Raw genomic sequence first — 24198 nt, 5'->3', positions numbered from 1 at the left:
CTTGTTTGTAGAGGGTTCAGTCTCTCTCGTAATCTTAAGAGTAGGTGAGTGTTTCAGTACTTGTGAAAGTTTACCTTTTTATTTATATGGTTAAATCCTAAAATATTTTTTGTGATCTCTGTATTTTTCAACAAGGCTTTATTCAATGAAACAATAAAGAAAATTCATCTGTATGTTAAATAAAATATGTGCTCTGTTAGGACTTATTGATGTAAGTTCGATTTTGAATGTTGTATTTGGGGGGTGGGTATTTTAAGAAACATAATGACAGGGTGGACTTCTTTTTTAGATCTCTTTGATCCTCATGATGATAGAGATGATGATGGTGAAGGAGAGTCAGTGGAAGAACATAAGAGTGTTATTATGCATCTTTTATCACAGGTTAGACTAGGAATGGATCTAACAAAGGTAAGACTCGAAGGCCGTACTTCGTGAAAAATCTGAATGCTGTGTAAATGAAATATTGCTACAATATTGTATTAGGTGAGGATTTTAATAAATGAGGGTGTTTATTAGGATATTACACTTCTGATACTATTGCAAGTGTATATTTGTTGTTCTGATAAGTTTTAACTGTTTCAGCCTCCCTATAGATTACTGTTTGTGCTATTCCTTTTCTGGATCTGTCTCAGTGTAGAGGTGGGAAAGTGGATAAGTTTAATGCTGACGACACTGATTGAATTGCTAAATCCCATGAGCTGGGGAAGCAATTTACAAGCAAAAGTGATAATTTGCTCATTTCGATCCCCTAGGTCATTTGTGATCCCCTAGACTACCCATGGAGTTGGGATAAGAGAAGGAAGATCTGTAGAGGCAGTACTTTTCCTCATGCCTCCTCTTGTCTTCATACCCCAAAGCAGAGATGTACAAGATCATGGTGTCCTTGTCAAATTAACAAGCGTTTGATCAGTTTCACCATTGCTGTTCAGTTTTGGGCAACTGTGAAACTAACAAGAATTATGTCCATTTCAGACTGCTGCTGCCAGAACTTTTGCAGTCTGTGGCATCATGACAGCCTGCCAGGAGGACTAATGAGGACCTGGGTAGCTCTGAGACCTCAGTAGCTCATAAGCCCTGGGAGAGCTGCCTTCCAGGGTCCCTGGCAATGTGCCAGGAAGCCAAGATCCTCAGCAGCTTGCTTTCCTGGCTGAAGGGGAGTCTGGGAAAACTGGCTGCAAAGTTGTGAGGCTCCTATCTTAGTTAGCAGCTGAGGAGCCAGTGAACAAGCTGGCAGGAATCCAGTTTCTGATAGAAACCTGCCTTAGGTCTGTTGGAAATGCCTTAGAATCTGTTTCTGTGAAAGGATTTGATTTCAGTAAATCAGCAAATTCCGACAAGTGTTTCAATTGAATTTTTCCAACCAGCTCTACGTAGCACCAAATGTTGACTAGATGCTTAAATAATCCATGATTTCCTGTCTCTCAAATTACAGCATGGGAGTGGAGTAGAGAAGCAGTTTATCCTCAGATGCTTTTGTTAATATAGCCATAGTTTCATGGCACAGATTTGAGCTTCAAGTGTGTGTTTGGATCATATATTTAAACTTTTGTAGATGACGTATGATAAATTTATGCAGTTACCCTTTAAATGTGAACTGTCTACATGTATGTAAGATAGTGTTGTTAAACAACAATCTCCATTTACTAGTGATATATAGAAGTCTGTTTTGCTTTTATTTCTTTCTGTACATCACTTTAGTTACCTTTATTGCTCAGTAAGTCATTAACGTTGGTTCATCTTTAATTCTCTTCTCTAGTTCCCTGAACCTGGTGGGTTTTTAGCAATATGTCAATACATGGCGATATTTGAAATCCTTTTTCAGATAGAAGAGAAGGAAAGAGGGTGCTATCGGTAACTAGGTGGATTGCAGTGCTTTGCCTTGTCAGCAGAAGCTTTACACTGAACTGCTGTCAGAGATTACAGCTCTGGAAACTGTGCTGAGCTGCTACTCTTGTTAGCAAAGAATATTGGTTTCTTCTGAGTTTACGTCTGTTACGAGTCACTAGGCCGGCTACTTGTGGAATTCTTTCTTTTTTTTTTTCCAAAGACTTGTTGCTACTTCTAAATTCTCTTGCTGGAAGAAAAACCTCGTTATGACTACAGGTCTAGCTGCACCACTGTCCCCGTTTGTAGTCTGTGAGCTAGTCTACACTACAACCCACTGTGCCGCTGTAGCGTGTTTGATGAAGACGAGTTATGCCAATGGGAGAGTGCTCTCCCATCAACAAGAGGCGGAAGCTATGTCGGTGGGAGCGTCTCCCGATGACGTAGCACAGTGTGAACACTGCTTTAAGTCGATGTAACTTGCATCGCTGCAAGGGAGTGGGGAGGCTTTTTCACATGCCTGAGCAACTTAAATTACATCAACTTAAGTGGTAGTGTAGACAAGCCCTGTGAGTGCACCCTCATGTCAGGCCACATACCCTTACCGCTCCTGGGAGGGAATTTCACAGTTCTGCAGTCCAGCATCTCCCACTATTCTGATATGTGTGGGCTAGTCCCCTCTTGTCTGCAGCATCCAGAGGCAGTTCAAACCTACAGCACAACCTGTGCTAGCCATGTCCCCTTCTCCTGCTTGCTACCAGCCTCTGTGGCAGCAGTCAAATGCTGGTTCACTTTGCTCCCATGCTTTTCTTCTAGATTGGTTATTTTTAGCTGTTTTTTTGGGCAGCTAACGTGTTTTTATTTGTTTTCAAGCCCTCTCGCTGCCTCCTGGTCTGGGATCTGAGCAACATGGTGGTCACAGCTACCTGGAGCCTCCACTGAAGTGTCTTTGTGCTGAGTTCCTCTACCCCCTTTCAGACATGGCAGAGCAGACGCACAAGTACCAGGCAAAACCCCAGAAGTGCTCTGTATATGAGGAAGCTTTCTTAGGCTCAGCAGAAGGTAAAAAGTGCCTACCCTGCACCCTGCCAACCCTATCTCTGCTAGGGCAAGGGGCTCTAAATTTGTACAGGCATGTTGGGTTCCCTGTCCACCCAAGAAGCCTCAACTTCACCATGGAAAAAACCAACCAGGAGGTACAGAGCAGAACAGGGAGAGGTTCCGAAGATGAGGATCTCATCCAGGTGACCCGGGGGTAAGTCCTGGGGCAACAAAGGACAGTAAAGATAAGTCAACATCTATTGGGGTTTTCCCATATGCCTTCCAAACCTTCAGGTTCTCACAAAAGACCCTAGACTGGAGAGATGGGGTGCACTTCTGTGACCCAGAATGACATACAGTATTTGGAGCAACAGGGAAAAGAACTGCAGCATCAAGCTCTTGGATCTTGCAGCTGCTAGACTAGCTCTGCTAAGATTCCAAAGCTTCCTAAAGGGCGACCACGTCTTGGTCCAACCAGCCAACGCGACCAGGTTGCATATATAAACAATCAAGGGGGAAGAAAAAGCATAGCTCTACATCAGAAATGATGAAGAAAATGGAATGGGCAAACAAGACTCTCCCTTCCCTAAAGTCAGTACCCACAAACGGTAGACTGGCTCAGCAGGTGTAATGAGTAATGCCGAACCAGGAAGTCTTCACTCTGATCTTGCAGATGTTCGGTCCCCCCCCCACCCCCACCCCCAGTTGACCTCTTTGCCCATTGCAAGAATGCAGAATGGCAAAAATTCTTCACCCAGGAAGTGGACCCCAAGTCCATGTGGACAAACACTATGTTGCATAGCTGGCTGTAAAACCTGCTATATGCATCTCTTCCCTTCCCTCTCCTAGGGAAGGTGAGCCAAACGATAAGATGAGAAGAAGCAAGGGTGACCATGCTAACTCTGTACTGCCGAAGAAGGCCCTGGTTCTGTCATACGATAGAATTGAAGCCGGAACCATTGTTGTAACTTCCAATGAGACAAGACATCTTTTTTCCAAGGCCCATTCCTCCATCAATACTCAGATAATTTTCAACTGACAGTGTTGCTCTTGAAAAGCAATCATTAGGCTTTTCAACTATCTTCCAAAATGAGCAGGATTCTGCTCTCATCCAGGAGAGTTTTCACACTAAAAATCTACTCCTCTGTGGAGACCAAATTCAGTTTGTGGTGCCAAGAATGCAGTGCAGATCCAAGGATACTGGTATTTTGGCCACTCTGGACTTCCTTCAGGAAGGTGCTGATAAGGGCCTTCAGCCCATTGTCATAGCTCCAGGTGTCAGCTCTAAGTAGTGTCCTATTCACAGGATCCTCTGGCTCCTTGGAAGAACTATCAGGTATCCAGATCTTTCAGAGCAATCACTGGCCAGATCTTTCCTAAATGGGACCTGTTGCTGGTGTTGAAAGCCCTAACCACCTGAGCCTCTGAGTTCCTTTGTTCTGCCCATGACCATAGCACTCAACTGAGAAACAGTGGTACACCCTAGATGTTAGAAGAGCATTGAAGACTTACCTCAAGCATGCAGAATCCACAAGGAGATTGGGCTCCCTGTTCTTTCTTTCATCCCAAGGTGCTTATAGTATACAGCCTATCCCTTACCAGATGGATCAGACTACACATCTTGGAGGCATACAAGCCATTCAACGCACTGTTCCAGAAGGAATTGAGGTGCATTCTTCAACTTACATGGCCACCTCCTGGGCCAAAAGAGCACACACTTCCACTGCAGAAATCTGTGAGAAGTCACATGGTCACCAGCTACCACCTCTATCAGAGGCTGGAAAGTGAATTTTGTGTCCATAGACAGGAATGGGCTGCAGGTTGTGGTCCAGACATAACTTTGACATTTTAACAATTCAAAAAGGGGAGGAGGTGTCTTCCTATTTCTTGTGTTCACTTTTACATCCCTCGCTGCTACTCTGCTCACTGTTTTGATACTTCCCATACATATCAGACTTGTGGGAGATGCTGGGCTGCAGAATTGAAAATTATATACCCAATAATTCCCTTTCTACCAGCAGCGTTTTCCACAGTTCTGCCAACCTGGTTGCCTTCAAAGCCATAGGTCAGAATTTTATTTGGACAGTTGCCGCATAGGCAGTGGCCTACAATACCTAATTAATTGGCACGGAAGTTATTGTTACTAATCATTTTGTAAGAGTTTTTTCACTGCTTTGAAATTAATCATCTGGCAGCAAGACAGCATGCCTAGTACAGTCTGTGCTGTAGCTTTGAACTGTCTCTGGAAAATGCAGACAGAAGGGAAATGGCTCATACGTATCAGAATTATGGGAGGCGCTGCTAGTAGAAAGGAAATTATTGGGTTGGAAATTTTCCATTCTCCTACTGCTAGACTAAGATCTGAGCTACTCCACCTTGTATCTCAACCATGCTTACCTAGCAGGTCTGACTTAGTTCTGGCACCTCTAGTTCTTCTTTGAGTGCTGGTCCTTATGGGTATTCACTGTGAGTGCACATGCATTCCATGTGCCCGGGGTCAGAAATTCTTCAATAGCAGTGTTCGTTGGTCCGTGCCTGCGCCTCCTCATCCTGCAAACAGAGTGCATAAGGGGTGATGCCAACTGAGAGCTTCCTCTACTCCTTTTCTACTATTTTGTTTTGGGATGGAACCCTCCTCCATAACTTCTAGCTTTGTAAATCCATTTTTCATAGATAATGTTAATAGTTGTAGTTTGTTTAGTGAGTATTGGGTTTCCTGCTCTTCTGCCCTCCCTCCCCCCATGTTATTTCCCCAACATTCAGAGCACTTTGTAACTATTTACAGTTGAACTCTGGAAGAGGCTTCCAAAGGAGGTTCTAGAATTCTCATCACTGGAGGTTTTTAAGAATAGGTTCAAAACCTGTCAGGAATGGTCTAGATTTACTTGAGCTTGCCTCAGTACAGGGGTCTGATCTTGATGATTTCTCGAGGTCCCTTCTAGCCCTATATTTCTCTGATTCTATAACTATCATGTAGCTGGTTGAGAGGATATCCAAGGCAAATTTGTCCAAAGTTAGATGTTGAGACATTGGAAGGAAATGGGTCAGGCAGCCACCAAACGGGATGAGGGAAGCTGGCTGTACTGCAGCTGCTTGACAGCTCTCAAGTGTCCTGTCAAAATCCTACCTTTGGTAGATGGCTGGGTCTGAAGAAGGGGCGGGGTAGTGTATCTGCCATTCTGTACCCTCTGGTGCTTTCTCGGTGTTTCACAGCTGCAGGGCTGGCCAATATCTATATTGCAGTGCCTTCGAGTACTTTCTGCAACGCGCTGGGGAGTAGATTCCCAAGGAACAGAGTGTGACACGGGAGTTCTGAGTGACTAAAGTGACTCATTGGTCTTTTCAATGAAAAGGTTGTTACCCTCAGAGAGGAGATTCTCTAACATTACCTGAATTTCTCTGGTAAACCCTGCTGACTGCAGCCTTGAAGCCTGTCTCATGACTACCAAGGTCACCATGGAACGAGATGCTGTGTTCACTGCATCAAGTAATGCCTGAAGGGATGATCTGGCTACTAACTTCCCATCATCAAGGATAGCTTGGAAGTGGGGGTCTTCAATCCTGTGGTAATTTACTTATGAACTCTGGTAACTTACTGTAGTTCATAAAGTTGTACTTAAACATATGTTCCTGGTAGTATGCAATATGGAATAGTAGGCCGGCTGAGGAAAAGATCTTTCTGCCAAAGAGATCTGACTTCTTGGAATCCTTGTCCAAAGTAGATCTAGGTTGGTGTAACCTGTTCCACTCCGTGACTACCTGCCCTACCATCTCACAAGAGGATTCTCAAACAGGAGGTAGACTCCCCGGTCTGACTAGGGGTGATAGCGCTGCTACCTCCTCCACACAGGGGAAAGGGCTTTTACTCCAAATATATCCTCATCCCCAAAACGACAGGTTTTCTTGATTTTGGGCTGTTGAATGTCTTCATTCGCCACTCAGGATGATTACCTGAACTGCTATAATCCTGTCTCTGAACATCAGTGGCTGGTTTATGGCTCTTGATTTAAAGGATGCTTATTTTCATATAGATATCCACCCCACACACAGTAAATGTCCTTTGTTTTATGGTGCATTTGGAGCACTTCCAATACAAGGTGCTCGCTTTAGCCTTTCAGTTGGTCCAAGGGTATTTACAAAGGGCATGGCCATAGTAGCAGCACATCGGCATCATTACAGTTACCATCTGTTGCCCCACTTGGATGACTGGCTCCTCAAGGGTCGATCAAATGGAGAAGTGCAGGTAATGCTCACTGTCCTGCTCAACCTTTTTCTACTCCTGGGGGCTTCAGGTAAACCCAGGAGAGTCCATGTTAGCACTTATAACAGTTATAGAATTTATAGCAGTCCTGGACTCAATTGTGCCCACGACTTACTTAACACAAGACACCGTCCTCATGATGAAAGACCTCAGTGTGACAGATATGGCAATTTTTGCAATATCCTGGAGAAACCGTAATGAATTAAGTTTAAGTATCTTGGGAGTTCATTGGATTAAAATGGAAATGTTCTTGTATTATTGTGGAACTGTATGTAATGTCTCTAGGGAGAAAACCTGACTAAATGTAAACACTGGGAAATGTTATGAGCTTCAAAGAACTATTTGAAACAATGTAAAACTTCAGAATCAAGTGGGTTTCCCAGGAAATCTCTAGGAGGAGAGGTATGCAAATTTGACTGTTCTGGTTATGCAAGAACTCCACCATCTGAAGCTTTGCCCTGGGGAGGGGACCTTATATCTGGCTGATTGAAGTGACCACAAATAGGCAAAGACCTAGCTTGCATGAAGGAGTGACTCTTAGAACCATGGGTAGGTTATTCTGAGTGAACAAGTGTTCTGAACTTGTGACCACAGGAAAACCTTTGGATGGGGTTTGACGGACTGTTCGCTGGCCAGAGCCCTTGTTAGAGTTGGGGGGACCTCTAGTAAGCTTATTAGCATATGTGTGAGTTCTTTTATTGTTTTTTTTTTCTGCAGTGCTTTTACCTGAAAAATAAATGTGCTTGTTTAGATAGAGTTGTGTGGTAGCTTAACTTTGGCAGTTGCATTATTTACCATGTCTGAGGAGAAAAGTAAAGCAGGCCTGCTTAGGCAGCCTGACTTTGTGGGGAATTCACAGTGTAGTCAGGGGACTGCGAAGTCTGGAAATAATGCAGTCAGGGAAGAAAGAGACGTGTGCCTGCCTAATTGAAATTCTGGGAGGTGGGTGAGCGGGCAGATGCCTGTCCACATCTAAAGGCTCCTCCTCCAGCCTTCTAGAAGCAGCCACTGGACCTGGGATCCAGCTGAATGTGTGGGACAACTAAGGAATAACAAGGTCGGGAGTGGGGGGGTCATAGGTTCAAAACTAGGGATCTGGCACCCAAGAGAGACAGTGGCTGGGGAGCCGGAAGCCTGAGAGTGGGTGCCCATCCTTGATCACGATGAAGAAATACTGGTGCAGTTGCCCTGAACTATGACACTCAGTATCCAACTTCGACTCAGCCGTCAAATGACAGTCAGGGCCTGCTTGGTGGTCCTACGCTAAACAGTATTTTGCACATATGTGACTCCCCCTTCGCCAGATTTCACCTGTGCAGCCTCCAAACCTGCCTGAGGAAGGTCTGCGTTGCAGCCAGGGATTTCTTGGACAAGAGAGTCTCACTTACTCCAAGCATCGAGGCACCTCTCACTTGGTGGAAGAAGAGAAACAATGTAGGAGTTCCCTTTATTCCCAACCCACCCACAAGAACACTCGGCAAAGGTGCATCTCTTCTGGGCTGAGGAATGCACCTGGACAATGATGCTGCTAAGGGTTCCTGGACTCCACAAGAATACATGCTACATGTCAACCTCCTCAAGCTTCAAGCAGTATAAAGAACATGCAAGCAATTGCTGCCTTTCATTCAGTCCACTCAAGTCCAGATCCACTCAGACAGTATGACCACTGTTTATTATATAAACAAACTGGGCAGAGCAAGAGCCACACTACTCTGCAGGAAGGTTGTACAGCTCTGGAATTGGTGCAGCCAACATCAGATCACCCTTTCTGCACTGCATTGAGGGGCAATGAGGCTGTATGAATGGTATTCCATCTGTGTATTCTCCTATGGATGTTTCTGAACCTACTGTCACAGAACGGGGTCAGGACCAGCCCTCCTAACATGGCATCCCTCCCTCTGACAACCCAACTTTTGGATGGGCAACTGACTTAAAGAAATCCTGCTTGAAAAAAAGTCCAGGCCATCCTTCTCAATAGCAGGAAGCTGTCTACAAGGTAGCATTATGCTGCCAAATGGAAGCGCTTTTTCCTGTGGTGCCACAAGCATCAGTTGCTTCCAGAGCGGGCCGGAATTGCCTCTGTCCTAGACTATATCCTCTCACTGAAATCTTCAGACCTTTTACTCAATTCACTGAGAGTACATTTAGCAGCCATTAATGCTTTCCATTCCCTGGTGGAAAACTGATCAATTTTCACTCACCCCACACAATAAAGTATCATGAGAACATTCCCACAACACTGGCTTGGGATCTGAACCTGGTACTCTCTGCCTCAGTGAACCCACTATTTGAACCTCCTGCTCCCTGTTACATATATCAGTGAAGGTGGCCTTCCTCACAGCTGTCACCTAGGCCGGAAGGGTAGGGCAACTTGATGTTCTTATGGTGGATCTGCCGTACGCCATCCCGGAGACTGCATTTCAAGTTCAGTCCCAAGCTTCCTTCTGATTTTCACTTAACCCAGACAGTCCGGTTACCTGTATTTTACCTGAAGCTTCAGAAGAATGAGCACATGAAACTCTACTCCCTAGATGTGCAAAGAGCTCTGGCTTTCTATCTTAATAGGATGGAAGCTTTTAGAAGATTGCCATCTCTTTGTCTCCATAGCAGAGAGGATGAAAGGAGAGGCAGTTTCCTCCCAGAGACTTACAACATGGATTTTCAGTTACATCCTTCTCTGTTACAAAAAGGTAGGATCTCCTCCTCAATCTCTTAGGGCTCATTCAACCAGAGCATAGGCAGCCTTAGTGGCATCCCTGCAAAGGATCCCACTCACAGAGATGTGGAGAGCTGCAATCTGGATCTCCATCCACATGTTTACCAGGAACTATCCCTGATTCAAGCCTATGTAGAGGGATGCTTCCTTCAGTTCAGTGATCCTCCAAACTGTGATTCAAAGCTCGTCCTCCCACTCCCTTCCTTATTAGTCTCTGCTTGGGAGTCACCCACAGTGAGTACCAATAGGGATCAGCACTTGAAGAAAGGAAGTTTACTTCCTTTATAATAACTGGAGTTCTTTCAGATGTGTGTTCCCTATGGATAGTCATGATCCACCTTCCTTTCCTTCTGCTTCAAATCCTCATGTGATTCAGGGTAGAGTAGGAAATGAAGAAGAGGTGGTTGATCCACACCACCCCTTACGCCCTCTGTTTGCAGCACAAGGAGGTGCAGGCACGGACCAATAGGCACTATCGAAGAATTTCTGGTGCCAGGCACGCACTGCACATGAGCACCCACAGTGAATACCCATAGAGACTGCACATCTCAAACTTTATTTACTGTAAGGTAAATAATCTTTCTGTCTGTCTTTTTCTTTCTGTCTTTCTTTCTCTCAGGGGCCTGTGACCAATGGTATCTGGTGACTAAACAGCATTCTTAAAACAAAAGTATTTTGTTTTAACTGTAGGAACAAAATGTTTAGAGAAGGAATGTTTTAAAACATTCTACATGTCTGCTTTTTCTGTAGGCTTTCCATCCCCTTACCTGTGATCTATACAGGCCTAATTTCCTCTATGGTTGGTCAGTGTCGTTCCCCCCAAATAACCGATCCCTCTCTTGAGAGAGTGATAGTTTTTAAAAGTGCTGTAGTCCTTTTTGTTCTCTGGTTTTGGTACTTCTCAACAAAAACCAGTTTTGTTAATTGTCTGGAGCGCTGCGAAGGTAGAATCTTCCAAAGGTAATAACTTGGGCATTGTCTTTTAACAACCCTTAAGCCAACCCTCAGTAAACACTTATCTTGAGCATTTATTTCCCTTTCTGCTTGTTTTTCCTTACAGCCCCTCATTAAATTAAACCAGCATTCATACAGTAAACATCCCAATAATCTGGTCAGCATACAATGTCCATAAGCAGTTACAGAGCAACTGCAATTCCATCAGACATCACAAAATTTAAGGTTTTTTATTTAGTAACTGTCTGATAATAGGGCTTTTCTTGTAGTTATATTCATTCAATAATAATAGTATTCACCCCTTGTATTGTGCTTTATATCTTCAAAGTGTTTTTTGAATGCTAATTGAAGTCTTGACAGTTCAGAAAGCCATGTATGCTGTGGAGTTGGAGTTCTCTAGATACTAAAATACTATTGTTCTAAGAGTTTTGAGGTATTGTTCTTCCTTCAGGTGGTTCTCCCAACTTTTATTCTGGAAAGAAGATCACTTTTGGAGATGTATGCTGACTTTTTTGCACATCCGGACTTATTTGTGAGGTATTTGATTTAAGTACAGTATTAATCAGTTCTGATATTGCCTTGTGCAGTTTCAAGAGTATATGCTTACTGTTTTGAGGAATGTTTGATCTTTATCCAAACTATACAAAGTTCATCTATATACCATCTAGTCTCTTTCATTTTTCAAAAAGCTCTTCTCAATCTGAGTTTAAAGAAAAAAACACTGGAGTAGTAATTTTGTGTCTTACTCCTGTTTCAAACAGCGGTGACTTATTTCAGTGTTTAGTAACTATACTTTCCCCCTCCTTTAGTATTAATGACCAAAAGGATCCAAAAGACCGAATGGTTCAAGTGGTGAGATGGTACCTCTCAGCTTTTCATGCGGGAAGGAAAGGATCTGTTGCTAAAAAGCCTTACAATCCGATTTTGGGCGAGATCTTCCGGTGTCATTGGATATTACCAAATGCTGAAAATGAAGATAATACGGTTAGTTTTGTGGTGGTGTCTTTTACTGCTTAAAATGTGTGCTAATAATTCCCCTAATCTCTGACTAGAATGGCATGGGGTTTGTACCAGAAGCAAACCATGTAAAATATTGTGATTCTTTTCCTAATGGAAGTTTTCCCATCCTCTTTTTTAGGGCAGACTTCTCAAATGTGTGTTATTTTACAAACAATGTGTAATTTCAATAGTTAATTTCTTAAGAATCCTTTGACATGCAGAAAGTATTCTGTGTTAATTTTGTCCAGTCCCAAGGATACATTCCTTGGTCTTAAGAACTGCAGATATAGTCATTTTTCTAGTTCCTTGAAGTCTAGATCAGCAGCCTTAACAGGGTTTCCTCTTTGCTACTTGGAGCCAGACCTTTGACCCTAAACTGGATTCATTTTCCTCTTAGAAATCTTACCCATGATTTTGAAGGACAGAGCATTTCATATTTTAAAATCTTTCCAAAGATCTAGATCCTGAGATTAAATGACAGGGAGAGAGGGAGTCAGAAATCCAGTTCTGCGACATTCTCTCTCCCTCCTGCACTCTGCTCAGACATGGCTATCAGATAAAGGTCATGAACTGCAGCACTCCTCTGGTCACAAACAGAAAGACGAGCCCTCTGTTCTCCGGTCAAAGCCTGGGCAAGCTGGAGAAGCGCAGCTTGAAGCATTCGGATGTGTCAGCTGTGTGGATGGATCAGAGGCAGCAGGACTCCCTTCTGCTGCTAGAGGAAAGGCTGCAGCAGTTTAAAATGCAGCATATCTGGTTCCACGAGTGCCAGCTTCTCAGATCCTCCTAGCTCACTCAGAATTCCCCAGCCTGGGAAGGTATAAAATGTATCATAGGGGTTTTAGATAGCAAGGTGTGAACTCAGAAGTCATCTATCCTAGATATTTATGCACAATCACTGTAATCCCTGAGCACCTTCCAAACACTATATATGTATCTGTAATCAAATTGATTTCAGAAACTGGGATGTTCTCTAAAAGGCCCGGTATCAGTGGGTTCATACCTTTCCTCTTCAAACCAGCAAACCGACAACTATGTGGAAGCTGCACCATGTTAGGATTCTAAAATTGTGTTAAGTGATGGATAGTTCTCATAGAAGCTACTTCAATGGACCATGTCCTAGATATTTTTGAAAACTGTATGTACCATGTCAAACGAAGGCAACTCTTAACTTGTTTGCAGGAGCCTGTTTCAGAGGGACCAATACCTTGGGTTACCAAAAACAGTGTAACATTTGTAGCAGAGCAGGTCTCTCACCACCCTCCAAGTAAGTTGCTATGCTACTGGAGTCTTATACTATTGGACAGGAACTGAGTAACAGTGAAGTCAGTTTTTAAGTTTTGACCTTGAATCAATATTTTCTGTTTAGCAATGAATTTTCAGTCTGAAATTTCTCTCTCCTTAGACCATTTTTCTGGAAAGTAAATTGCAAAGACTCGCTCTTTCTCTCCATCCCTTTCACCTCCCCTGCAATATCTTGTAATTTATATGGATGTAAAAATTGTTTCTAATTATTGTAAATGTCTTGTTGTATTCTTACTTTTTTTCTTCTTAAGTTTCAGCATTTTATGCCGAGTGTTTTAGCAAGAGAATACAATTCAATGCTCACATCTGGACCAAGTCAAAATTCTTGGGGATGTCGATTGGTGTTCATAATATAGGGCAAGGTAAGTGTGTGTATGTAGTTTAAAAGGTAAACTCTTGAGCATTAAGAAACTAATGTTAACTCAATTTTAATTGTGTAGAAAAAGCAATTTCTACAAACTTCCTGCAATGTATTACTCATGCTCAATAAAATTTCTGATGACTTGACCGAGTAGCTGCTGTAGCAGTCTTGTCAGTGGCTAGAGACCCAGGATCCATTTCCAGTGCATCACGGACTCCGCTTGTCCTTGAGTGAGCTACTTTTCAGAGGTGCTGAATGTCCACACCTCCTATTGAAAGCTATAGGAATGATGGGTGCTCAGCCCCTCCAAAAATCAGGCCTTTAACCTCTTTATTTTTGTAATGCTTACGTTTGTCAAGTGCTTTGAGATTTCTATGTGAAATGTCCTCTAAAAGTGCTGTTGATTATTAGTACAGTAGTAATTTTTTCTTTCTGACAGGTTGTGTGACATGCCTAGATTATGATGAGCACTATATTTTGACTTTCCCCAATGGTTATGGAAGGCAAGTAAATGCTATACCTCTTAGTCTTTAAAAATTTTTGAGATGGCAGTGAGCACCTGTTTCTTTTTAAGTTTTTGAAAAGTGCAATTGTTTATCATTGCAGATCTATTCTCACAGTGCCATGGATAGAACTGGGTGGAGAATGCAGTATTAGTTGCTCAAAAACAGGCTACAATGCTAGCATCATCTTCCACACAAAACCTTTTTATGGAGGAAAGAAGCATAGAGTTACAGCTGAAATTTTGTAAGCTTTTTTCTCTTTCAGTCTTGCTCCATTTGTGTAAATGCTCACAATTGTTTTTTCAGAAGAGTAATTTAGATGGCTGTACTCAATATCTCCAACTATAGCAAAAGATAGGTTTCAGAGTAGCGGCCGTGTTAGTCTGTCTTCGCAAAAAGAAAAGGAGTACTTGTGGCACCTTAGAGACTAAATTTGCTAGTCTCTAAGGTGCCACAAGTACTCCTTTTCTTATAGCAAAAGATTACATCCATGTCATTGTTCCCAGTTGTGGGCCACCAGATTAGTCTGGGCATATCAAGTCAGAAGATGTGCATTAAGATGGAAGGAAAGCTGCTTGAAGCGGGATCTATCATGCCCTACTGCAAAAACGTTCCTCTCTCCTTTTGCAGGAATAGACGGATCCTGCCCATATGCCAGAATAGTTAATTATATTTTACGTACCTAGCAGCAAAACCTATATTATAGAAACGATTATGCTTTAGTTCCACTCCTAAAAGATCTTTTCTGTAATGTTGCTGACATAGAATAGCGTCTCCGTTTCAGCCTGGGCCTCTCTGTACGGGGAGTCTAATAAAATTTAGATTTGTAGTTGAATTCAGGCTTATTGTGGTTAGAGACTGTCTGTGCACATGATCCAGTCACTGATACTTTCATTTTTCCTTCCCCTATTGGTCATAATCATTTGTTGCATCACCTTAAATTAGATTGTAAACTCTTCAATACAGGCATTGTCTTTTACTTAGTGTTAAATCAGCACCTAGCACAGGGGTGGGCAAACTTTTTGGCCCTCAGGCCACATCTGAGTATGGAAATTGTATGGCGGGCCATGAATGCTCACAAAATTGGGGTGCAGGAGAGGGTGAGGCCAGAAATGAGGAGTTCAGTGTTTGGGAGGGGGCTCTGGACTGGGGCAAGGGGTTGGGGTGTGTGTGTGGGGGGGTGCTGGCTCTGGGATGGGGCTGAGGGGGATCAGGGCTAGGGCAGGGGGTCGGGGAGCAGAAGGGGGTCAGGGGTGCAGGCTCCAGGCAGCACTTACCTCAAGCAGCTCCCGGAAGCAACGGCATGTCCCCTCTCTGCCTCCTATGAGGAGGCACAGCCAGGTGGCTCTGCCCTGTCTGTAGGCACCACCCCTGAAGCTCCCATTGGCTCTGGTTCCTGGCCAACAGGAGCTGTGGGGGTGGCGGTGGCATGTGGAGCCCCCTGGCTGCCTCTACGTGTAGGAGCCGGAGTGGGGACATGCTGCTGCTGCTTCCAGGAGCGGGGCAAGCCCCAGACCCCACTCCCCAGCGGGAGCTCAAGGGCCAGATTAAAACATCTGAAGGGCCAGATGTGGCCCCCGGGCCATAGTTTGCCCACCCCTGACCTTGCATCATGGGGGCCCCAATCCTGACTGGGGACTTTACTGTAATACAAATAATTAAGGGGAGGGAAGGAGGCTGACAAAGGGCTGTACATTAGATTGCTAGTGTAAGACTGTTTACAGCAACATCTATATTAATGCGCCTCATTCTCTTAGCTGTACTTTAAGGCTGTCTGGGATTTTCATATGGTAGGCCTACAAGCATTAGACAGCCAAATCTCATTGCATTTCAGTGGGATTTGGACACATTCACTCAATCTTCACCTCTGAAAATCCACACATTTTTTGTTAGTAGGTTTGTGAATTGAATTTAGTAATGTATGGCTTGTCTAGATTAGGGTAATGTGCACTGGAGTAGACACTCTGCTCCAGATCAAACCTTGTTTTACACTGGCTCAGCCAATCTAAGAGTTTGCACCGGTGCAGTTACACCAAAAAAAAAAAAAAAAAAAAAAAAAAAAAATCACTTCTCTCCACCCATTTTCCCATTTGTAAAATGGAGATACTATTTTTCTCCCATCTCTATTGACACTTTCTATTCTTTAGTTCAAGCACTGCCTTACTATTTATATGTATAGTACCTAGGACAAGAAGGACCTGATGGGTGGTTTTTTAGTGCAGTAATGAATTTAACTATTTTACTTTTCCTTTCATTTAGTTCTCCTAATGACAAGAAATCCTTCTGCTCAATTGAAGGTGAATGGAATGGTGTCATGTATGCAAAATATGCAACAGGGGTAAAGCAATTTATCTTGTTTTTACTCTATCAGAAACAGTGTGTTTAGGTATTTGTGTTGCTGGCAAATCAGAATACGCCATTGCATTTTGTATGTATATATATTTGTGGATGGAAAATACTGACTTTGTATACTAAGGGACTACTGTAAAAGTTCCACTCCTGCTTTTTGTAGATGGTGGCTTTAGGTCAAACTAAGGATCTGGTAAAGTGAAGAGTGGAGCACCTTAAACTCCTTTACTTGAGTAGTTGAGATGTTAAAAGCACAGGGAGAATGCTCCTGTGAAGCTGCCTGAAAGTTAGTAGGTGTTGAATAATTTTTTTCACTCTGGATTAAAATTGCTCTGAGGGTAGCTGAACTCTGTAGGCTTTTGCTACAGAAATCTATAAGAACTTAAAGCAAGAAACAGACCTTTATCTGTCCTCTGCCCATAAATGTTCAGAAAATGTTTCTGTACATATTGTATGAACAAAGGCTAGACTAAACTTTACTTTTTTCTTTATTTTTAAACACATTAACAGCAGAATAACTTTCTCTGTTTAGGAGAGTGTAGTCTTTATAGATACCAAGAAAATGCCTACAATTAAGAAGAAGGTAAAGAAACTGGAAGACCAAGAGGAATATGAATCCCGCTGGTAAGAGCTTCATTAAAGTGACAGCTGAAGGCTTCTTGTTCATAGATCTGAGGATTTTTTTAGAAATAGAACTTCTGTAAAAACTGAGAGAGTTAAATTTACCCAAACTATACAGACTAATCAGCACTGTGGGGCTATAGCTGATAGTTCAACGACCAGTTCCGGTGCTAAATTAAAATGTTTCCCAAATAAGTACAAACGAACCTGAACTTGGACCTCAGAATTTTCTTGATTTAGTTGTAGCAACATATTAAAGGCTTTACAGATTTATTTATAGTAATAAGATTCAGTAAAAATGTTTCTACAGCCTGGTAGCACTGCTTCCTCCCCTAGATCAACATCTGAAAATAATAGCCTCTCTTTCTTTAGCCTATGGAAAGATGTAACCTACAACTTAAAAATCAGAGACATTGATGCAGCCACAGATGCAAAGCACAGACTGGAAGAAAGACAAAGAGCTGAAGCTAGAGCCAGAAAGGAGAAAGAGACATCGTGGGAAACAAGGGTGAGCTTTTATTCAAATAATGTAAACCTGAAAAGCTTTTATCCTTTAAACTGAAGTAGTGATAACAAATATATGGTTTCCATCATCAGCACCCCTGACCTGTGTTCTACCTCATTCTTTTCCATAAAAACTTACATTTAATTATCCCCTTATTTTCTTCTAGTTATTCCATGAAGATGGAGAATGTTGGGTTTATGACGAGCCACTATTGAAACGACTTGCTGCCACTAAACATTAAGTGGTTATAAAAACTTAAAACATTCAGGTCTTGGCTTAGTGAATTTTACAACTACATGATAAATTTATGACTATCAAGTACTTTATTTTGGAGATCCTGTCCCCTCCAGTTACAGTGGTTCCTATCTCAGGGATACTGGATTTAATAATGCAGATGAACAATTAAAGCAGGAAATGTCTTAACTGTTTGACAGTAGCTTTGGCCTTTACCATTCAGATAGTGTATTCAGGCTTCAGAGACATGATGGCTGAGCCCTCACCCATGCTTCAGAAGCATCAATGAAACCTGGGCCTAAGTTATGGGAAGCATACACTTGGTATAACCACTGTAAAGGACATAGTTGGTACCAGTTGCATAATATTCTGGGGCTCTACATATATAAATATATATATAAATGCAAGACTTCACTTAATTAAATCCAGTTAACATTTTTGATGTGTAAATATGAGGATTCCTTTGATTGGACAGTTTGTTAGAAATCTACATAAATGTTATTTACCACCTGTATGATAAAAATCAAACCTTTTGGCATTTGTGTCTCACCCCAAAACTTTTTTATTTTAGAAATTAAAATGTAACCATAGACTAAAACTGAAATACTCAGTGCATCTTAAAGCTTCATAAAATAGATTTTTCAAACTTATGGATTTGTATTTATTTCATAAAAAGCTTTTACGGCAACACTGCTTTGAAACTGCTATGATAAAAAAAAATTACTTTCCCAATGTTCAGTATGTGAAAAATCATCACTTTATAAAAATCCAGTACACTTTTCTAAATCCCATTTCAAGTGATAAAAGCACTTTGTAGCCTAAGTCATGTAAAGTACTTTTGAAAGTTTTACCTAGCACTGATTTGCTGCTTAGTGTGCACTGCATTAGGGTGAGAATACTGATAGATTTTTCACTTCATTATGTCCATGCGCTGGAGTTCAGAGGAGGGGTGAATCAGCTGGGGCAGTGAGACGTAACAGGACTTTTCTGGAAGCTGGCCGTAGCCAGATATGCTCTCAAAATTTTGCTAACTGTGTAAGGGTTGAACAGTGTTTAAGCTTTGAGGAAACAATAGGATAGTGATGAACTCACTCAAAATGATTATTCTGGGGCTGTATAGAATCTAGTCAGATTTATCCCCTCCTGAATTAACTTGTGTAGTCATACTGTACTACTGGACATTTTTGTAGACTTGTATAAAGGCTTGAAAGTTACTAGAAATCTAACAGCAGCTGATAGAAAAGCTTTAGAAGGGACCACTCCCTCAGCAGAACAAGGACAGCTCTTCTGTGAAGGAGAGAGAGTACTTGTCTTTTGTATTACTAGCCTTGGATTTCCCTTGCCACCTGATTTATGATCATGGAGGATTCTCCTTTCCCCACCACAGGGATGCAGTGAGGAGAAAAAGAGATGCTTTTCCTTCCCCTCTCTCCATCACTGCAGGGGTAGTAACAAGTGAGTGATTGTTTTGGGGAAAACAAAGTACAATTTCCAACTGGTATTAGTCTGTTGCACTCTGTTTTGTAGCAGTAAGTTTACATTTTTAACAGCATCAATAAATAAGATTCACATTACCACATCCTTATAGCCCTTAGCTACTGATAGACAGTAAAGTGGCATTTAGACCACACACTGTTAATCCTACAATAATTGATAAATTACAGTCTAAACCTATATTAGCATACTGCCAGATGACAACTGACAACCCTATTTAATGCTTTAGTAGAGGGGGGGAAAAAAATCAGCAACAACTCAGTTAATGCTAATGATGAAATTTAAATACCTCTGTTTAAGATTTGAGTTAGTGTTACTTTATAACTACCTCAAATGCAAGGCTTAAGTGGCCCATTCACTACACACAGCAGTAACAGATCTGAAAAAAGGTGATAAGACTGTCTTTTATAATATACAGCAGCCTGGATAGAAAATAGACATTTTTATTTAAACACATTTGTTAATAGGAGCATGCATTGTAGGTATCTGACAACTAACCAGTTCCTTCAGTAATTATTGCACAGTTCACTTTAGCATTCATGCTGAACCATCTGTAAACTTTTAAACTAATACTTTGTGTAGACTTAACACCATGCAGTTACAGAAAGTAACCTCTTGTCCCTCTTTTACCTTTATTCTATTTCTTAGAAAGGCTATTTAAGAATAGGCAGTTTTATATCAGGAACATTTTCCTTGTAACAGCTGTAAAAAATTAAGTTGTTCCAGCTTTCAAGAGGGTAAGGAGTAAGATAGGTTAGTTTTAAAAGCTAAGGAATAATCTTACACATTAGTTTGGTGAGACAAAATGATTTGTAGTTCTCAAACAGTAAATAACTTAAATTACACACTACAGTGGGGCAAGATGACAAATTTATTTTAATATTTTATGGTAAGGGAGAACATTCAGAGCTGATGTATAAGCTTTGATGTCCTTGATGGAAGTGGTATTAGTCATCAAGGAGGAAGGAGGTAAGAAAGTTAGCTGAGGTATTTCACCACATGAGGAGTTCTGAACATCAGAGACAGCTGGTACTTCTGAGTCCCCTTCATGTTTTCCAAATCCAACCACCTGAAAAGCCAAAGGCCAGATTTTGTTATAAAGAAAGCAGGAAGACTAATATTTTAAATGAATTGGTCTTGAAGCATTAGTTTGTTTCAATTGTCTGCCCCCCCCCCCCCAGCTTGATATGCTAGTAGAAGACTAAACCTAGGTAGTGATTTTTTTTCCCCTGCAATTTTCAGAGCTCAGTGTTAATTCAGAATACAGTAATTTATGCTTGTTCTCTCCTGAGATGGATTTAAGGCAGTTACACCATTTCTAGACCCTAGTTAAATTTAACTAGTTTCAATTCATGTAAGTCTTTCTAAAACGATGATAGGACACAGTGCAAGACAAGTTTAAATACAGAGCTTGGACAAGAGTAAGTTATCAGAAGGAATCTAGTCCACTCTGGAACTGCATCCGCCCATACTCACATGTACACTGAGTACTTTGCTCTCACTGCCTCTATGAGCTTGGAACCAGTCCACCAGGTCTGCTTTCGTAAGGGATTTCAGAGCTTCAATCTAAAATCCAGAAGAGCACACTTTTCAAACTGCTGAACATTCCAATTCCCAACATTTAATAGCAATTTTTTGCAGCCAAATTTATAAGCCTTGAAAGCAAGAGTTCGTGGTGGAAACACTAACAGATGTTTAAGTTTCCACAATCTCTGAAAATAAAGTTTGTTACAACAATCTGTTTCAAGTGTCACCATTAATTTCTGCATGGAGCTCATTCTTAAGCACAGTAACTTCACATCTTGTAAAACTCTGGGGCCCTCAAGGATCAGGGCCCCATGTGGCTATTATGTGTATACAACCTAACAAACATTTATTTGAATCATTGCTATTTTGTGATTTAAAGCACCTGCTACGAAGAGGTTAAAACTTCTATTCAAGAAAATTTGCAGTATTAACAAATTCACTACCTCACGGGCAAGCCTGTCAAACAGATACTGCTGAGTCACCACTTCATTCCAGTTCCTATCCACTTCTTCTCCAAGATGGGAATCTTCACACTCTTTAAGCTTTATTAGAGCTGTGACCTGTATAAGACAACCCCACTTAGATTTAGCACATTCAGTGTTTGCTTTGCATTAGAATCCAGCTCTCTCAAGAAATATTAACAGGCATCAGTCTATATCTGGGCTGTTTGTAATTCAATAAACAGCCCTAGAGTCCATTGTATGACGCCATGTCCCCCTTAAGGCCACTTCCAGAAAACAGTGAAAGTTCCATGACAAGTGGGAGTAAAAATTCACAAAAGAGAAAAATCTGTCCTGTACTTAAATTCAGATGGCAGCCTCAGGAGATGCCACTGTACAATGCAACCACTTCCTAGAAACCAGGCGGCAGCAGCAGATATTAATGTAGCTGCATACTTCCACTTTCTGCAAACAGATTGTATGTTCTGTTTGACTCTACTCCTTCACTAATTGGTATTCTTATGTAGTTGATCAGTCACCTTTCCCCTTTACCTGTGTGCTGAATGCTTCTTCAGTTAAATGCTTGATTTTTTCTTCAAAGAAAGAAAGAAAATCTTCTATCTTCTTGTCAACCAATTCAGAGCTGGAAAAAAGAAGAACGGGTAGAAACACAATAAATAGCACTCCAATAAGTAACCAGTTTTGAATCTGGGAACTAACAACAGCAAAGCATTGCCTGAGGAACTATACACTGACAGGGAAAAAAACACTGGCCTAGTGGAAGGGAACATCCCCCTCCTTGCTGTGGTACGTGCAATGTGAAGACCTTTCCATTTTCAGTTTCTTCCAGTCCTTAAGAAATAAGGTAGAGAGAGCTAGGAAAGAACATGGAAGACAGTGCTACTCCTATATCAAGCAAGAGATTATTAATGCTTGATTCATCATCTGTCAGGGCTGACAGTATTACCAAAAATAGTTGTACTTCAGATGGGGACAGTGAAGCAGATGAGAAGACAGACAGCTGTTACCAGCTGTCTAACTATTGAGATAGAATATTAATATGCAGCTCCTCTCACCCTCTTGAGCCAGCTCAAAAACCTGTGAAACAAGCCCTCCAGGGTTGGCAATTTCTAAACATGGAATCTATCCAGCTGCCTTATGTTGTGGCCAAATTGTCACCAGAAAAATCATCACACAATCATTTTTCAGGTTTCTTTTTCAGAGCTGCTCTGTAAGAATAAACTATTAGCTCTATGGTAGTTCAAAGAAGTGTACTTCATAGTTGAGACTAGATTTGTTGTTTTATTCAGTGAAAGCTACCTATTGTCATAAGCCAGATCAAATGTAGCTCTAATCATGAGGTCAAAAGTCCGTGCACTATCTCCACCCTTTTTCATCTTGATTTAACTGTTCTTAGAATAGGAGATAAAAAGATATATTAAATCCATACACAGTCCATCTCCCTGCTACTCTAGGACTGTTCCCTATCATTAAGGCTAAGATTGTGTCATGGTTATTTTTAGTAAAAAAGTCACAGGCAATAAACAAAAATTCACAGAAGCTGGGACTTGTCTGACTTTTGCTGCTGCAGCTCCATGGTTTTCCCCCACCACCATGGTGGCTGGGAGCTGTAGGGTTCCCCCTCTGCCCGCCACAGCTGGAAGCTGCAGGGTGACCATATTTCCCAAAGAGAAAACGGGATTCGGAGGAAGGATTAAGTCTAGCCACTTGCCTGAGACCTATTCTCAGGCTGGCAGTTGCTGGAACCTTGCAGGGGGCTGTTGCCTGGCACTGGAACCCTGCCAGGGCCCCACTGACTGCCAGCTCCAGAGTCCTGCAGCCCATGGGGCTGAAGCAGAGAATGTCACAGGTCACAGATTGAGACTTCCATTAATTCCATGACATAAAACGTAGCCTTACCCATCATACATTCTCTAGTGCTTTCTGCAATTTAGTTTTAAATAAAATCACACAATGGGGGTTCCACCGCTTTCCTTAGGCTATTATTTCATAACCATGTACATCTCACCACCATGAAGATTTTTTCTTTACATTTAAGCTCCATCTTTCCATTTTTTCATCACATCCTATTTACTTCTTGCATTACCATAAATAAATCCTCCACCGTTATTTTCAATAGTGGCAATATTTAAATTCTTCAAGAGCTTTCCCCCATACGTTCAACGAAGGGATCAAAAATAGAGAAATGATTGTTATTCCTAGCAGTAGTTCTATCAAACCAGTGTTAATATCCCTCCCTGTGTCCTAGTTTGAATTCTGATTTGGAGTGCTGCTTTGCCTTTGCTAGCAAGGAGTTGTGACCTCTCCTCAGATGTGGAGCTCACCAGTTATCCAGGCTGTCTCTTTATCAGCTCCTGCTTATGGTCTCAATTCAGCAAAATGTAATAGCACATACTTAAAGTTATGCCATACACTTAACTACTTTGCTGAATGAGGATCTAGGTCAGGGGTCCCCAACGCGGTGCCTGTGGGCACAATGGCGCCTGTTGGGGCAGTTGCGTGTACCCGCAGGACACCGCACCGCCGAAATGCTGCCGCCGGTGAACCGCCCGCTGAAATGCCGCAGAGAAGCGTTGCTGTTTCTCAGCGGCATTTCGGCAGCGGGGTGTCTGGCGCCTGCCACAGTCTTCTGGGAAATAGGAATATGCTATTCCCACAGAAAGGTTGGGGACCACTGATCTAGATAATCAATGTGTTTGAAGCTACACCGGAAAGCTTTGACTACAGGGCAGAGTGCAGTGACCCGACTTGCTAAGCCAGGTTTCTTGTCTGGAACACATTACACCTGTAACTCCACTGGCTTCCAAGTAGCTTTTGGGTGCATTTCAAAATATTGTGTTTGTTTTTAAAGCCCTATATGCTGAATCAGACTCAGTCCAACTTCTGAGTTTAGGAAAGAGCACCTATTCCACCGTAACAGTTGAGTCCATCTGGGATGCTTTCAGGTTAGCCCTAGCTTTGAACACAGTCTGTGTACCACCTTCCCACAGTGTTCAGTGGAGGAGGAGCTCCTCATCTCTGGAATTTTCTTCTTCTATTTGTG

General features: G+C 42.0%; 2 protein-coding genes across 18 annotated transcripts in view; one reads left to right on the top strand and one right to left on the bottom strand.

Moving 5' to 3' along the window:
* Nucleotides 1-18323, top strand: part of OSBPL9 (oxysterol binding protein like 9) — a 137002-nt gene extending 118679 nt beyond the window's left edge. For 16 of the 17 annotated variants that reach the window (XM_037906136.2, XM_037906137.2, XM_043520918.1 and 13 more), the window contains 11 exons: nt 290-408; nt 11248-11333; nt 11606-11780; nt 12978-13062; nt 13352-13462; nt 13901-13964; nt 14068-14208; nt 16224-16302; nt 16846-16937; nt 17307-17442; nt 17606-18323. In XM_037906136.2, coding sequence (XP_037762064.1) covers nt 290-408; nt 11248-11333; nt 11606-11780; nt 12978-13062; nt 13352-13462; nt 13901-13964; nt 14068-14208; nt 16224-16302; nt 16846-16937; nt 17307-17442; nt 17606-17680 — 1163 coding nt within the window. In that variant the 3' untranslated portion in view covers nt 17681-18323. Of the gene's footprint in view, nt 1-289; nt 409-11247; nt 11334-11605; nt 11781-12977; nt 13063-13351; nt 13463-13900; nt 13965-14067; nt 14209-16223; nt 16303-16845; nt 16938-17306; nt 17443-17605 lie in introns of those variants that run through there. The other variant, XM_037906143.2, reaches the window with a different exon arrangement.
* Nucleotides 18324-20019: 1696 nt separating this feature from the next.
* NRDC (nardilysin convertase) overlaps nt 20020-24198 on the bottom strand; it is a 44022-nt gene continuing 39843 nt past the window's right edge. The window contains exons 28-31 of the mRNA XM_007062164.4: nt 21687-21777; nt 21138-21254; nt 20644-20733; nt 20020-20236 (exon numbers count right to left, since the gene is read on the bottom strand). Of these exons, the coding sequence (XP_007062226.2) occupies nt 20039-20236; nt 20644-20733; nt 21138-21254; nt 21687-21777 (496 nt within the window). The 3' untranslated portion in view covers nt 20020-20038. The remainder of the gene's footprint in view (nt 20237-20643; nt 20734-21137; nt 21255-21686; nt 21778-24198) is intronic.

The sequence above is a fragment of the Chelonia mydas genome, chromosome 8, assembly GCF_015237465.2.
Source record: "Chelonia mydas isolate rCheMyd1 chromosome 8, rCheMyd1.pri.v2, whole genome shotgun sequence".
NCBI classification, from domain to species: Eukaryota; Metazoa; Chordata; order Testudines; family Cheloniidae; genus Chelonia; species Chelonia mydas.
Note: the sequence above shows the minus strand (reverse complement) of the source record. Positions and strands in the feature narration are given on the sequence as shown.